Below are 14,650 nucleotides of genomic sequence, written 5' to 3'. Positions count from 1 at the left end.
TGGCCTTATCAACAAGGCCCGGGACCCCCACCTGACTCTTAACACATTATATTATATTATACTGCATTACATTGCATATCGCAATCTGACACTGTTCACTGTCTTGCATCTAGCATTTCACTTTTTACTTCACTTTTTATATCTTTTATCTATTATATATATATTTTATTTAGATATGTTTGTCTAAATAAATGTTACTTTGTATAAATATTAGAAAAAGGGAGTAAATAAGAAGTAAATAGTGAGTAAATATATATTGTTTCTTTTTATTGCTTTTTTTATGTGTGTTGTGTTTTATGTTTTTATGTTTCTATGTTCATTTTATGCACCAATAACCAGAGCAAATTCCTTGTAGGTGTAAACCTACTTGGCAAAAAATACTTTCTGATTCTGATTGTGTGTATAAGTGCTTAATGGGCGACAGCAGCCACACATGCACACAAACAAACACAAATGTTACCGACACCAAACTCCACAGCTGTGCCTGGAGAGTTCACACACTGTGAGGTGAGTCTCTATCGCTGGAGCTAAATATGCTTTAACGCACATTCTAAGTTAAATAAGGTGACGGGTCATGAATTAAAAAGTCTGGTTTGAAACCCGGACAGTGAACGTGGAGAGATTCAAATGAAAAGGAAAAACTAAAAGGTGCCTCGGACAGTCCAGGGTTTTGTAAGTGGACACGTCTGGTGTTCTGTTGCAGTGTCACGTGATGCAGGAGGCTGACGAACATTTAAACTTTAAACTCTGAAGTGTAAATGACACAAGGAGTGATTTCATAAACATAAAAGGAGGAACCGTGGTTTTAATAACTCTTAATAGCGACTGAGCTGTTGTGACAGAAACTGACTTGTGAGTAACTGTGACATTCAAAGCTGTGACTGTTCATATTAATGTTCTTAGAAATGAGTCACTGCATATTTGTAATAGGATTTATTATGTGGAATTCAAATGATGATCTCATTAAAACTATGATGTGGACAAATGTTCATTCTCAGGTAAATCATGGGAGGCTGGATATAAAAAAATTTGAATTCTCGTGGCAGAGGGGATTTAAAGACATTTTAAAAGACGAGTGTTTACTTCAGCTGCTGAGGTGATTTTAATAAAGTCTGTCTGATAAAGAGATGTTCACTAGATCCACACTGATAAATATCTGTCCTCTAAACATGGCAGAATTTGTTTTCATCAAGTTCCATTAATTGTTCTTTCGGAAATCGAGGAAAATACTGAAAAAACTGACAAATCTCAAAGTGAAAAACTAATTCTGGATCTGGCCCCGGATCCTGATCCACACCTAAATGAGTTCAATGAGTTCCTTCCCAACCGCATAATTATGTCATAACTAAACTGTAAAATGAAATCAAACTTCAAATACACGTTTTTATCCTAAGAGTCTGACACACATTTTAGGAATAATAAAAATTGTATGCATATATACGGTATATATTGGTCAATATATTGGAACCAGACATTTTGTATTGCCTAAAAGTCAGGCCCCAAACATCCATGTTGACCTGGCTCTAGTTTTTAAGGTGGACCTGCTGGTTTAAAAGCCTTGATGAGAAAGTGACACCAGCCGAGAGCACAGGTAACAGCTCGCTCTCCTCAGACAGTGGATGTGCAAAGGTAGAGTTATCATGAGGAGGCTCTTCCCTCCTGCAGCTTCCTGGGACTGCATGAATAACAAGACTGCTCAATGAGAAAGATGCTTTGCAGTGCAGGGCAGACACACACACACACACACACAAACACACACACACACAGCTTTCGACTGTATCGTGAAGAAGCTCAGATTTATACCAAACCCAGCGAGACCTCCACATTCGATCTGCTGCGTTATTCACAAACTGACTTTTTAATAAAGAGCTGGAGCTGGAGCGTGACGTCTCACCGGCTTTGGGATATTTTGGACTTTGCTGCTAAAAATGTGTATTACTTATGGGAGGGAGGGAAGCAGGAAGCTGGGGACGAGGCGTCTTCACCTCCCTGTTCAAAGAGTACGATAAGACCTACGGCTGCTGGCCATGTTGAGTCGGTGACTTCATTCGGAGGCAGAGCCGGCACAGTGTCGGTGCTGAGGTCGTTTCAACCACATCACATGACTCATTCAAACCCGATGAGCTCGTTCTCTGAGCAGCAGGGGGCCGATCCAGCTGTCAGTGAATAACCAGTGATTAACCAGTGATTAACCAGTGAGATACAGCGTAACCACTGTACCCCTGATGAGGAGGGGGTTCTTAACGGACCCCTCCTCCTCCTCCTCAGGCCCTGAACTAATAATGAAGTAGCTCTGAAGCTCCAGTGACCTGGACGACCTCTGCATCCATCTCCTATGGGACAAATGGACTTTTAAATGGATTAATGAACCCAGTTTGTCTGAGGTTTAGTTGAACAGTAGTTATATTATCATGAGCAGTGACTGAAGATGTTCAATTAAAAAAAAAAATCTGTCTCCTGCGACACCACAGCAGCATCTCTGGTAGCTATTTACAGATTTGATGATAAGATCAAAAATGATAATTCAATTTATTCTGTAACTTTAAATTGACTCCCAGCTCTGAGTGATTGAGAGAGAGAGTGTGTGTGTGTGTGTGTGTGTGTGTGTGTGTGTGTGAGTGAGAAAGAGAGAGAGACAGAGTGTGTGCGTGTGTGTGAGTGAGGAAGGGAGAGAGAGTGAGAGAGGGAGAGAGAGACAGAGTGTGTGTGTGTGTATGTGTGTGTGTGTGTGAGTGAGGGAAAGAGGGATAGAGAGAGCGAGAGAGAGAGAGGAAGAGAGGGAGAGAGTATTTTGAGAGCTGTCATCCCGAAAAAGCATCACACACAAACTCTCTCTCTCTCTCTCTCTCTCTCTCTCTCTCTCTCTCTCTCTCTCTCTCTCTCTCTCTCTCTCTCTCTCTCTCTCTCTCTCTCTCTCTCTCTCTCTCTCTCTCTCTCTTCACCACACAGTGGCTTCAGCTCTGCACTGCCTCTGTACACCAGACTTCCTACCGACACCAGAACAGCTCTGCAACACACAACAAACATGTAAACAACAACAACAACAGCTGGTTACTCACTTGCCCAGCTCCTCGTACAGCTGAAACTCGTCTGTAAAACGCGTGCAGGTTGTTACGGCCATTTCTCTCTCTCTCTCTCTCTCTGTCTCTCTCTCTGTGTCTGTCTCTCTCTGTCTGTGTCTCTTTCTGTCTCTCTCTGTCCCTCTGTATCTCTCTCTCTCTCTCTCTCTCTCTCTCGCTCTGTCTCTCTCTCTGGTTGAGCTCAGAGGAAAATGAAAAGCCAGAATACAGGAGGTTGTGTTTCAGAGTGAAGCCCCGCCCATCAGCAGGTCTGAGTGGTGAAGAGTGAGAGAGCACGAGGAGGGTGAGGGTGACTGTGTCTCTAGCTCTCCCTCTCACACACATACACACACTCTCTCTCTCTCTTTCTCTCTCTAGCTCTCTCGCTTTCAACGCAAGTCAAGCTGCGTGACGTCAGTACAGCCAATTCTGTCTATGACTTTCACAATAAAACGCAGTTTTCACATTAAAGAGATGGTTCAACTATCGATGGAGAGATGTGTGTGTGTGTTGGTGTGGGGGGGGGGGGGGTGAAGTGTTTGAGTCCACAAAACACTTTTGGATCCCAGCGGACTCACATACTTCACCCCCCCCCCCCCCCTCCTCGCCATCAGCAAAGTGGTGAGTAGATAATGATATTTGGGTGAACTATCCCTTTATAAAGCCAAACTAATGGATTCAAACTTAAACTAAACTTAATTAAACCAGTAAACTACAACAACATCAAAACTAAACATCTTTTCCTTCTAGGCTAAATGTTACACTGATCCTATAAGAGCCTGTCTACACATGTGCACAGAGAGAAATATGAGCACGTGACAAATGACCTGAATCCTTGAATTTTGAATTTAATAAACTTTATATTAAATCCCCTTTCAGGCTGAACTCTGGATCACATGGTCTCCACGTGGTTCCACAGAATGAAAACTACTCATTGACAAACTGGTACTTTGTTCTGAAGGCGGATACATCGTCCCTTGTCTCGTCCTGTGCTGCTGAGCTCATCCCACTTGACTAACCGTGTGGAGCCTCGCTGACTGGCGCCTCCTGGTGGACAAACAGGGACTCGGCAAAGCGCGGGTAACGTGCTGGAACACACCCCCCCAGCTGCCTTTTCTCCTATTAGGGGCAAATATGAGAGAGCTGGTCGGTGCGTGTTGACAATTCATTTTAGAAAGACATTGATAATTCAAAGCTCACAGCGATAGACTCGGTTGGCAAAGCTGTGAAGAGACATGTATTATTATTAATATCATTATTATTATTATTATTATCATTATTATTTTTATTACCATCATTATGATTATAAAACGTGTATTTCTGTGTCACTTAACTAAACAAGGCTACAAAGTACATTTCAATTTACATTGGAATAAAACAATACATAAAGTAAAAAAGAAAACAAATTATAATAAGAGAACATGAAAGAAAATATCCCCAAATAAACATAATCCATAACAAACTGAAGGCTGATGCAGTCTCATATGGTCAGGTGGGGTTAGGATTCATGGTTTTCACCAAGGCCAGGGTTCAACTCCCGGTATGAGAACCGTGTTTGCCAAATATTCAGTTATATAATTACCATTGATTGACATAGATGTCAAGGCTGAGTGGTCATCAAGTTGAGGAAACTGCTGTCGGAAGAAATTCCCTTCTGAAGTGCACTGGATTTAAAAAAACATTCAAAACTTATTTCTAGTTTCAATTAACCTTTATTTATGCAACTGTAGGCATCACACACACACACACACATACACACACACAAGATGTGTAGAGACGCTGGAATAAATGAACATCATGACATTTTCAGAAGGTCGTGTTCATCACAGAAACCGTCACACACGTCATGTCTGTAAAATATTTTAAAATATTTATATTTATGAATGTTGTCATCAAACCCTCGTGACAAAGAAATGTAACCGAGGTTTGATATTTTGCAGTTAAACTTTATTATACATAATTATAAATACAAACAAAAATATGTCGAATAAAAATGTTTCAAACATAAACGCTGATATGTCTGTGACACCGCTTCCTGTCCAGCTCTTCACAGCAGTGATAATAAATATATATATAAATAATATATAAGTCTATGTGTCCTCCTGTGATTGAGTGTGTCACTGCAGCATCCGCACAGAGTTGATGTGCAGATGGTACAGGAAGTCTGCGTAGGACGCTCCTCCGTTGGGACTCTTGTCCTCCACCAGGTGGCGCTGCAGAGCCTCCTCGCAGGTGTCCCCTTGCTTCACCACCCTCAGCTGAGGCAGAGCAATACAAACCCATCAGTGACTTCAAGCAGTGGCATCATCATCATCATCATCATCATCATCATCATCATCATCATCATCATCATCATCATCATCACTGTTAATTGTAATTCAAGGTCACAGAGGTTGCTTGTTGTTGAAAGCTGCAGTCCAGTGTCTCACCTTGCGGGCGCAGGGCACCAGAGAGTTCAGAGTGTCCACGAGGGACCTGACACTAACGGACAGAGGGTTTTCCAGGACAGGCAGCTTGGTCTGAGGGAGGAAACACAAACACACAATCAGAAACTGATGATTAACAATAACATTCCCTCTTACTTCACAAAACTGTCCATTGGTGACTTTTACCAGCTGTTTCCTCTCACCACCAGAAACCAGCATCTACTGATGTGACTGATTCTAGTGAAAACTAGTGACTGGGAACTTTCAGCTGTTGCAGTTTATTAGAAGGAATTATTTGGAAATTTTACACTTTCCTTGTGGAAATTGAAGGTTAATAATCCATCATCTACAGGTACCGTAGACACACAACGTCAGATCAGGGGTTAGGCTCCATCACTCACTTCTCCTGAGGACAGGGCGGAGAAGCAGCTGGTGTTGAAGAGCTCGACCAGGGTGCTTGCTGGGACCTGGGTGCCCACCCAGAGCAGCAGAGTGAGGGGTGCGTGGACCAAGTACAGCCCCCGGGGCTCCAGGCTGAGGGCCCGGCAGCGCAGCGCCTGATCCTGGTTCGGAGGGATGGAGTCCTCAGCTGACAGCGGCTGCAGGAGAGAAGGAGAGTGTAACTAAAAGTAATCTGACATATTAAACTCAACAACACTGTCAACAAGACGAACTCCTGTGTTGGTCGTACTGACCAGAGGCAGCAGCAGAGGATAGAAGTGAGTGACAGTGCCGCTTGTGTCCATGGCGAGCACCTGGCAGCGCTGCTGCAGCCGCTGGTGGATGGAGTTTCTCAGGCCCGGCAGCAGCACCTCACTCTTCCTCAGACTATTGATGTAAACGGGAAGAGCTCGCAGATACTGAGGTAGGACCAGCTACAGTACACAAACACACACACACACACACACACACACACACACACAAGAGTACAGAGGGAAAAAGATTTAAACAATCTTCTGCCATTGTTGTTTTTATGCTAAAAGTTAAGATTTTGAAAACATTAGAGGTGTAGATCTGAAAATTAACTCCTTCTTTCTCTACAATAACTGAAACAGCATTTAAACCCTTCAGGCGTTTCCTAAAATACAAGTGGAAAGCTTCTGCAGGAAATTAAAACTCTGTTGTGTATTTTCTCAGGATCCAAACCTCACCTGTCCAGTCGACACCGAGGCAGAGGAGCAGTGTTTGCGATACGATGCCAGAGCTTCCGTCACCTCGGTCTGAAGCTCCTCCCTCAGCTCCTGTAGAGGGCGCTCTAACACTGCACAGTACACTGCACAGACACATCAGGCCACATGTTAATCTACAGTGTTGATTCAAAAAGTCAGACATTTCAAATTCAACGGGACAAATATTGAATCAAAGTAAAGCAGGATAAAAACATGAATATGCATTTAATGAGAGTGTTTCAGAACAGATATCATGATAAATTATATTTGTATAGAATAGAGTTACTACTGATCTACGGTGCAGGTGCCTTACTCTTCTTGCAGTAGAAGGTGAGGAGTGTTTGGGCCTGGAAGTTGCGGAAAGCGTCCTGAAGGTGAGGTGAGCATCGCAGGGTCAGAGTGTGGACCCTGGTCCTTCTGTCTCCTGTCCTGGTGCTGTAGGACAAAACAGTCTGGGACCCGAGAGGAGGACAGAGGAGGGTTATGTTTAAAATAGAGATTGACTTAAATTGAATGGAAGCTCAAACTGTGTGATTGATTGCTTTAGTCTGTGAATTATTCAGTTTTTTTAATAAGGACCAATAACAAAAAATTCTGGAAATTCTCTACTAATGCAATTAAAGCAACACTAGGAAACTTTGTCTGAGCAACAGCGCCCCCTGCAGCCTCACATGAGGACTAATTCTATTGGGCTCTGTGTCTGAATGGTTTTCATGTAGAGAAAAAACAAGGTCCACTGAACTCTGTTTAGAATTCTTCATATTTTTAAAGTTTCCTGCTGAATATTGGCGATAAACTCTGTTTTTTAATAACTTAATAACTTTTTTAATAACTTCAGACTGAGATTAAATAATAAGTGACTGATTTCTGATGAACATGAACATTCGCCCACCTGTATGGCTACACCTCTCTTCTCATCCAGACCTCTGGTGTGGGAGAGCTCCACAGCCAGCGTGGTCCACTGGTCGAGACTTGCCATGACCACCTGGCTCGGGGCAGGTCCAGGGAGAAACAGCCCATAACAGCCGGACACACGTAAATCTGGTGGGACGGGGACAAATGGTGTTTTTTTGTTTTGTTTGTAATCTTGGATACAAACAAACAAACAAATCTCTCTCACCTTTGCTGACGAAAATCCTGAGCTCCGCCTTGTAGCCGGTGTGCGTCTCTGCAGTCCTCTTCAGATCCGAGGTGAAACGCTCTCTGTCCAATTCTCCCTGTGGTGAAAAGTAAACAAATAAACACAAACACGTCATCCACATTCAAAGTGACGCCAGGAGGACTGTGCGTTGATTCCATCATGTAATAAGCAGTGGAGGATATTTGTGAAGCTCGAGCCAGTATTTATTTGTACTTAAAAGGAATATAGTGGAATTATTTTAGGATATATGCTTATTCACTTCTTTGCCAGAACTTGGATTAAGAGCAACTGGTTATCTTAGATTAGTTTAGGACATGAAGATAGGTGCTGTGCAATGATAATAAAACCAAACTACTAGCACCTCTCAAGTTGATTCGGTAGCTAGGCTAACTAGCTGTAGTCTCAAATTCAGCAGTCTGATATTAGGGTTAGGAATCAATCTTCTCATCCCACATTTGGCAGAATAGTGAATCCCAGTTAAACCTGAGGAGATGCTGATCTACCTGGAGGTGGCTGTACGTGTGCAGAGCTCCCCCGCTGAGATATGGAATGTGCCCTGGCCAGGCCCCGCCCACGTCTTGCTGGGAGAGGACGAACAGGTGAACGCCGCAGCCCTGACGGACACACTCCTTGGCCAATGAGACGGCCGGCTCTGACGGCTGAAAGATGGACTGAGAAAAACCAACGAGAAGGGAATTAAGATGAAAGAGAGGCTTTGGCTTCACTTTGGGGAAGCAGTCATGTCCTCCCTTTTTACTTATATATAAACATTATACCTCATACTGTAGGTGTGTGTGTTGTATGCACCTTTGGTTTGTTGGAGCCAAAGAACCCTGAGGACGAGCTGTGTCCCATCTCTATCAGAGAGGCCGTGTGGAAGATCAGCAGCTTGCCAGGAGAACTCAGAGCCTAACAGAGAATCAAAGAAGTTCTGAATCCACTACATGGACTAAATTAAAATGTTTAATTAGAATTGAACCTGTTTCTATCAAATCATTGACAGGTCGTAAAATAATGGAGATTAAGGAGACATATGAGCAAATATGTCTCCTTTGAGAAATCAAACATCCAATAACTAGAGATCTGATTAAAGTTTGTGAGGTGATGACCGACCTGCAGTATGGCAAGTCCCGCCTTGACGGGCAGCTCCATGGGAACTCCACTGGAGTCATCGCACTCTGCACTGAACTGAGGAATAAGCTGCAACACACTGTGCACAGACACACACACAGAGGATGAAACTGCAGGAAGTTTTCATCACCTAATGTCAAACCGGACCAAGGAGAGTCACATGTTCAGTCAACAGCCAATCACCTGTCGATGCTGTGTATACAGTCTTTGAGGGACACCAGAAGCCCGTCGGTCACGGGAAGCTGCAGGTCCTCTGTCTCCATGATGACCAGCATGTGTGGGCAGGACAGGGCGGGGCTGAGGTTGTAGAGGTGGATCCTGCTGTCGTACGTCATGAGGCCGACGCGGACGTCCGACAAGGCGTCACTGTCCTCACTACACAAACAAGACCAAACTTTTAGAAAGGTCCCTGGATCTGGAGCCTGTTCACCTTGCATCTTCAACTTCCTCATAATGGTGCTACTGTGCAGTGTGTGTGTATGTGTGTATGTGTGTGTGTGTGTGTGTGTGTGTGTGTGTGTGTGTGTGTGTGTGTGTGTGTGTGTGGTGAGTGAGTTCAGGGTCACAGCAACAGCTGGGGGCTCACTGCCCAGACAGAAAACTGCAAAACAAACACACAGCTGTGATGGTTGTATCTTCAAAACTACTTCTTCTGTCATCTAATGTTTTTGCCTGATTGTGTCTAAAGGGACAGGTCTATTGTTTTTCAGAGGCCAAAGGTCAAAGGTCGTGCTACAGCTCAACGACCCGAGCTGCGCGGCTGTCAACAGAGTCATTGGACAGACAGTAGGTGTGTTTGCCTGTGTGTTTGAAACTGTCACGCAAACGTCACCACAGTTTGATAAAAGAGTTAAACGCTTTCTGTCTGTGAGCGCTGTCGAAGACAACACCGCTAAAAACTATCATTCTTGAAATCTTAACAGTAACTGTTGCACTTCCTCCAGCACAAATACTCTGTCGGTGGTTTCATTGCAGAACCTCCAGCTGTTCACGTGGATATTTGTGTACTTATGCTTGTGTTTGTGTTGTTGTGTGTCCACAGTGGAGGTCGATGTCAATGGAGGAGCGGGAAAAATATTTCTATCAAGCAGACATTGAGAGGCTGCTCCACTCTCAGATCTTCAATTATGTATGTACTGTGCACTATGCTCACATGCAACTCATACATGTTCATATCATCCTACACTCAGAGGTGCAACGCAGTCACTGCAGCTGATATCGCCTGTCTGACATGTTTGTCTTTGTGTACATGGCCTAAGGAAGAAGCGGATCAGGAGGAAGGGTCCGTCTTTAACTGAAGATTCTGCCATTTAAACTCTCCAGGGAGCCAGAATCATCTGAAGCCCTTCAACTGTGCTGCTTTTATACATTAACTGCTAAGAAACAATAAACAATGTATGATATCCTCCAGTCTCATTCTGATCCATGTCACGTTGTCATCAAGTACACAATCGAACTTGTGTTTTCCAATTTCTCATTTGTCTTGGAACATTTGCAGTGTGTGTGTATGTTTGTGTATGTGTGTGTGTGTGTTCGTGTGTAACTAGTCCTCACAAGGTATGAGATTATATATGTATATAAGATACTATTTAAGGTTTGGATAAGGAGTAGTCAGAAAAGTGTCCAGGTAAGAGATTCAAGTGAATGCAAGAGAGTGTGTGTCTGTGTGAGTTGATGTTACTGAGCAGACATGCCAGCCTCCCCTTCATTTATGAGTATGTGTGTGTGTGTGTGCACCTACAGTATTGGGAGTGTGTTGTACCTGTTCAGTGAGGTAAGCAGTGAGTGGATTTGTTGTGTTACAAACTCCAAATGTCCTCCTCTCAGCGCTGAGGCAGACACGTCTATGGCGAGCAGCAGTGCAGCAGGTTCACCCTGAAATCAAAATAGAACTTATTATTTAATCCAGTCTGACTATGGAGCTCATATCTCAAGATCCCTTCATCGAATCAGCTTCACACTTCTCATGTTTGTTGTTCAGGGCCAATGGAAGTGTAGTGTAACGTTTGGAGGAAATTGGTTGTGTGGTTGGTTCCGTGGACTCAGCTGTATGTTTGAAGTCCATCTTCATTAGCTGGTGATATTGAAACAAAGCTGACAATCAGAGAAGGTGGAACAAACCTTCTGAGAGTGTAGGATCTCGTATGAGCCCAGGCTGAGTTCAGGCCTCTTGTCTTTGTCCACCCGAGCCCCCTCCACTCCCTTGGTGGGCTGGTAGTGTTGCCACGGCACTGACGCACAGGACAGGAGAGAAGAACCCGATTAAAAAGGAAGCAACAAGTGCAGCCGCTCGACCCGATGAAGGTGCGGAGAATAGGGTTGCAAAGGGGCGGACATTCTCCGGTAAATTTCCGGAAACTTTCCATGGGAATATTCAGCTCTGGAATTTGGGGAATTTTGAAAAAAATATATATACGCAAATTAAACGCTGAGCAAAAAAAACGGATTGTTAACCTATGTTAAGAATGACACAGATCCAGAATCCAGAAGCATATAGTCGAGTGCCCAAAGTTTCCTCAGGGCTCAAAACAAAATGTCTATATTTATGTCTGTATATGACAAGGTAAATAGAGTTAGTATAAATTGCCCACAAAATGTCCCGTTAATTCCAGTAAATTCACGTATATTCCCGTTAATTTCCATGGAAAGTTTCCAACTTTTAATATTCCCGGAATTTGCCCACCCTAGCGGTGAAGGTGCCGTGCTCCTGACCTGATCTTCGTCTTACCTTCACTGAGTTTACCACAGAAGGGGCAATAAAATCTCTGACCACAGTCCTGCCAACCCATTGCCGGGCACATGGAGGCTCCGCAGCAGCTACAGCCCGAAACACACTCTGACTCTTTACAAAGCGGGACGGGCTCCTGGAGACGACAGGAAACACACAAGTTACACATATTTATATCCTCACTCTGTTGTTAAATAGATAAAAAAATAAAAAAACTGACCTCCCCAGCATTTTGTTTTGAGAGAGGAGTGACCAGAGCTCCCAGTGGCAGGCGACTGAGCAGGGCGGTCTGACCCTCGCAGGGCACACAGTATGAGAGGGAGCGGATGGCAAAAGGACTTGTGTTACCTAGAGACAAGGTCAAAAAGGACATAACACAACATAACTTATATGTTACTTAAACAAGTTTATTCATAAAGTTGCATGGTGTTTGAAAACAGTCATTGTGCAAGTTGTGGACTATGTCGGCCATAACATGTGCTTCAAGTACTGTTGATGCTCAGAATGATACGTGGACCCATTGAGCCAGATGAGACACAGAAACAGACACAGACACAGACACAGACACAGACACAGACACAGACACAGACACAGACACAGACTGTGTGCGTTGTCACCTCGGTCTTCTACGATACAGGAAGTAGTTGCCAGAGGAGGAAGTTGGGAGAAAGGCTCTGAGACAAAGACCTTTCCCCCCCACTCTGCCCGGTCCTCTGCAATCACCTTCACCTGGAACACAGGGAAGTAAATACTTCAATGATTTCCAAGATGCATTTATTAAACCATTATGACAAAGAAATTAAACTGAGGCGTGATATTTTACAGTTTAACAATAAACATATAAATAAACAAAGAATACAAGAATAAAAACAAATATATTGAGTATGAATTTATTACATATAATAGCCAATTTTGGATTTGTATCTCACATGTACTTCTTTCTAAAAAATGTCAGCTGTACTTATAAAAGGACTGAACCCTTTACCTCCCACACTCTTACTGTGAAGGCCAGAAAGAACTTACAGCGTTGGGCAGGAGCTCTGGGTCGAGGCCATAGCGGGACTCGGAGTTAGGAGACTGCAGAGGGGAAATAGAAAGAGTCATTCTCTAAACTTTGCATCTCACTTCTGATTCGCTGTATTGTCCTCACCTGTGGAGTGACGTTCCCGTCCTGCACGGCCGCACTGGGGACAAACTCCTTCGTGTTTCCTGAGGAGGAAACAGAGGAGTCAGACCATGGAGGACAGAGATGGAGGAAACCTTCAGACTTGAGTGATTCATTGAAAAAGTGGGCTAGTGTCATTTAGCCTCCAGGACTTCCATGAAAGAAAAATAGGCACCTCTAGATTGTGATGGAGGAGCCCAGTGAGGCTGCTGTTGGAAGGGGGAGCCGGGCGAGGCGGAGGTTTGGAGGTATCCAGCACCGACAGGAGACTCCACGTTCTTCTCAAACGCACATTGTCCGAATAATGGAGGGCTGATGGGGGATTGAAGTGCCTGATGTCCATTGAGAGAGACGTGGTGGGAGTATGGAGGATGGAAGGGGGCGGTTATAGGTTGGTACGGGCTGTGGGGGGGGTACGCTGGCGTCCCGTTGATCACAAGAGGCAGAGAACACGGAGGTACGTGTCTCTCGTGGCTCACAGCTGGATCCACGTGAGAGACGTGAGCATTGGGGATGAAAGGCTGCGAACTCAGCTCAGCATCCTCAGTGAAGACCTGACTGTGGTTTCTGAGGCCGGGCCGCTGGTCAGAGGGCGAGCCCAGGCTGAGATGCTGAAAGCTTGGCAGAGGGTTGCAGAGGGGTCCTGGAGGTGAAGCTGGGGACCAGCCGTTCGGCCCCGCCCACTGGTGACTGGGTGTCCGGCTCTGATTGGCTGAGAGGGCATCCATCATCGTCCATAACCATCACGGATAGGTGTGTTTCTCCTCTAGGGCGGGACCTAGCAAAGGAACATCATATTTCAAAATAAAAGTGGTTCCTTCAGATATCTTATCTACCTACAAACAAACAATAAAAACACCAGAAGCATCTTTTAGCTGGGCTCCATCTTTGAGAACGTTTTATCTTGTGACTTTCGCAGTTAGCTCCATCTCACCGACAACAGGTTACTTTAACAACCTGAGAAAGACACATCATATAAAATCAAATCCTCTACAATCACCTCACCCCTGCTTATTAGCTTAACTGATCATTTTGGACTTGCTCATTTAAGCTATAGACTGTTTATAAAGATGGACGACAAATCTCCACATTGAAGTTGGGGCTGATAGATGAGCTGTGCTGCAGCCGACCACCAGGTGGCGATCGAGACGCTTTGGTTTCACTTTAGGTTAGCTGTCATGTGTCCATCTTTAAAACCCGTGGTTGTGAACCCTTGTGTTTACACTGAATGGGCCTGGCTGCGTTAATAATGAATGAATCTGAAAGAAAACACGGCGGAGGAGTAAGAGATGAGCCTCGTTACCTTTGCGCATTAACGTAAACTGTGGGTTTTTGCGGCACGTGATCGTCTCCATCTCCGCGCTGTCACCGCGTCCTTTTCTTTGCGTTACATCCAAACCGTGATGGGAACTGACCGCTGGTTTGAAGCCGCAGGTTCAGTCGCTGTCATCCATGACACAACGCTAGTTAGCATCATGCTAGCGAGAGTCACGACAAGCGGGTTCCGCTCTGCCTGTCAAAGTAAAAGCACGCGGCACTGCCCTTTCTACGAGAACCGGAAGTTGACGCTACAAGATAAAAGCATCGAAACTATAGAGGGACCTGGCTGCAGACAAGGCCGAGTTTCTTTCTTAATGAGCGCATGCGCACTAGATTAGATATGATACCAGAGTAATGCACACATTTATCAAAATATACAAACTTTGTTGATTATTCTGTACTCTCATTTATAGTTTTTAATGGTAAAAAGTTAATTCAACAACAATTTACATTTGAAATAAAATTTATATTTCAAACAATATCTTAGACACTGTATTCACTGTATGTGAAT

The 14,650-nt window shown here is 44.2% G+C and overlaps 2 protein-coding genes across 37 annotated transcripts in view; both read right to left on the bottom strand.

Annotated features, from left to right (window-relative positions):
* Window positions 1–3,341, bottom strand: part of camk2b1 (calcium/calmodulin-dependent protein kinase (CaM kinase) II beta 1) — a 57,327-nt gene extending 53,986 nt beyond the window's left edge. For 14 of the 36 annotated variants that reach the window (XM_062381416.1, XM_062381425.1, XM_062381419.1 and 11 more), the window contains exon 1: window positions 3,060–3,339. In XM_062381416.1, coding sequence (XP_062237400.1) covers window positions 3,060–3,121 — 62 coding nt within the window. In that variant the 5' untranslated portion in view covers window positions 3,122–3,339. Of the gene's footprint in view, window positions 1–3,059 lie in introns of all 36 variants that reach the window. The other 22 variants (XM_062381388.1, XM_062381423.1, XM_062381396.1 and 19 more) reach the window with 3 other exon arrangements.
* A 1,323-nt stretch (window positions 3,342–4,664) lies between these two features.
* On the bottom strand, window positions 4,665–14,300 carry si:dkey-13n15.2 (protein transport protein Sec24C). Its single transcript, XM_062385037.1, has 21 exons — window positions 14,123–14,300; window positions 12,995–13,597; window positions 12,805–12,863; window positions 12,678–12,731; window positions 12,272–12,383; window positions 11,875–12,002; window positions 11,655–11,790; window positions 11,048–11,157; window positions 10,689–10,801; window positions 9,110–9,301; window positions 8,909–9,005; window positions 8,603–8,704; window positions 8,299–8,466; window positions 7,775–7,871; window positions 7,547–7,695; window positions 6,968–7,106; window positions 6,637–6,758; window positions 6,181–6,360; window positions 5,887–6,084; window positions 5,489–5,578; window positions 4,665–5,317 (listed from the first exon to the last, which is right to left on the bottom strand). Exons 2-21 carry the CDS (start codon window positions 13,548–13,550, stop codon window positions 5,177–5,179), a joined length of 2,943 nt encoding a protein of 980 aa, XP_062241021.1. The 5' UTR covers window positions 13,551–13,597; window positions 14,123–14,300; the 3' UTR covers window positions 4,665–5,176.
* Between the last annotated feature and the right edge of the window lie 350 nt (window positions 14,301–14,650).

Source organism: Platichthys flesus, chromosome 3 (genome assembly GCF_949316205.1).
Source record: "Platichthys flesus chromosome 3, fPlaFle2.1, whole genome shotgun sequence".
NCBI classification, from domain to species: Eukaryota; Metazoa; Chordata; class Actinopteri; order Pleuronectiformes; family Pleuronectidae; genus Platichthys; species Platichthys flesus.
Note: the sequence above shows the minus strand (reverse complement) of the source record. Positions and strands in the feature narration are given on the sequence as shown.

What these genes read in the sequence shown, in the direction of transcription:
- si:dkey-13n15.2 (XM_062385037.1), bottom strand. Translation starts at nt 13,550, where the DNA reads ATGATGGATGCCCTCTCAGCCAATCAGAGCCGGACACCCAGTCACCAG. An exon ending in CACCTTCTACTGCAAGAAGA is followed by an intron (nt 6,759 to 6,967) that starts GTAAGGCACCTG and finishes GTGTCTGTGCAG; the next exon opens with TGTACTGTGCAGTGTTAGAG. An exon ending in CCTCGGTGTCGACTGGACAG is followed by an intron (nt 6,361 to 6,636) that starts GTGAGGTTTGGA and finishes TGTGTACTGTAG; the next exon opens with CTGGTCCTACCTCAGTATCT.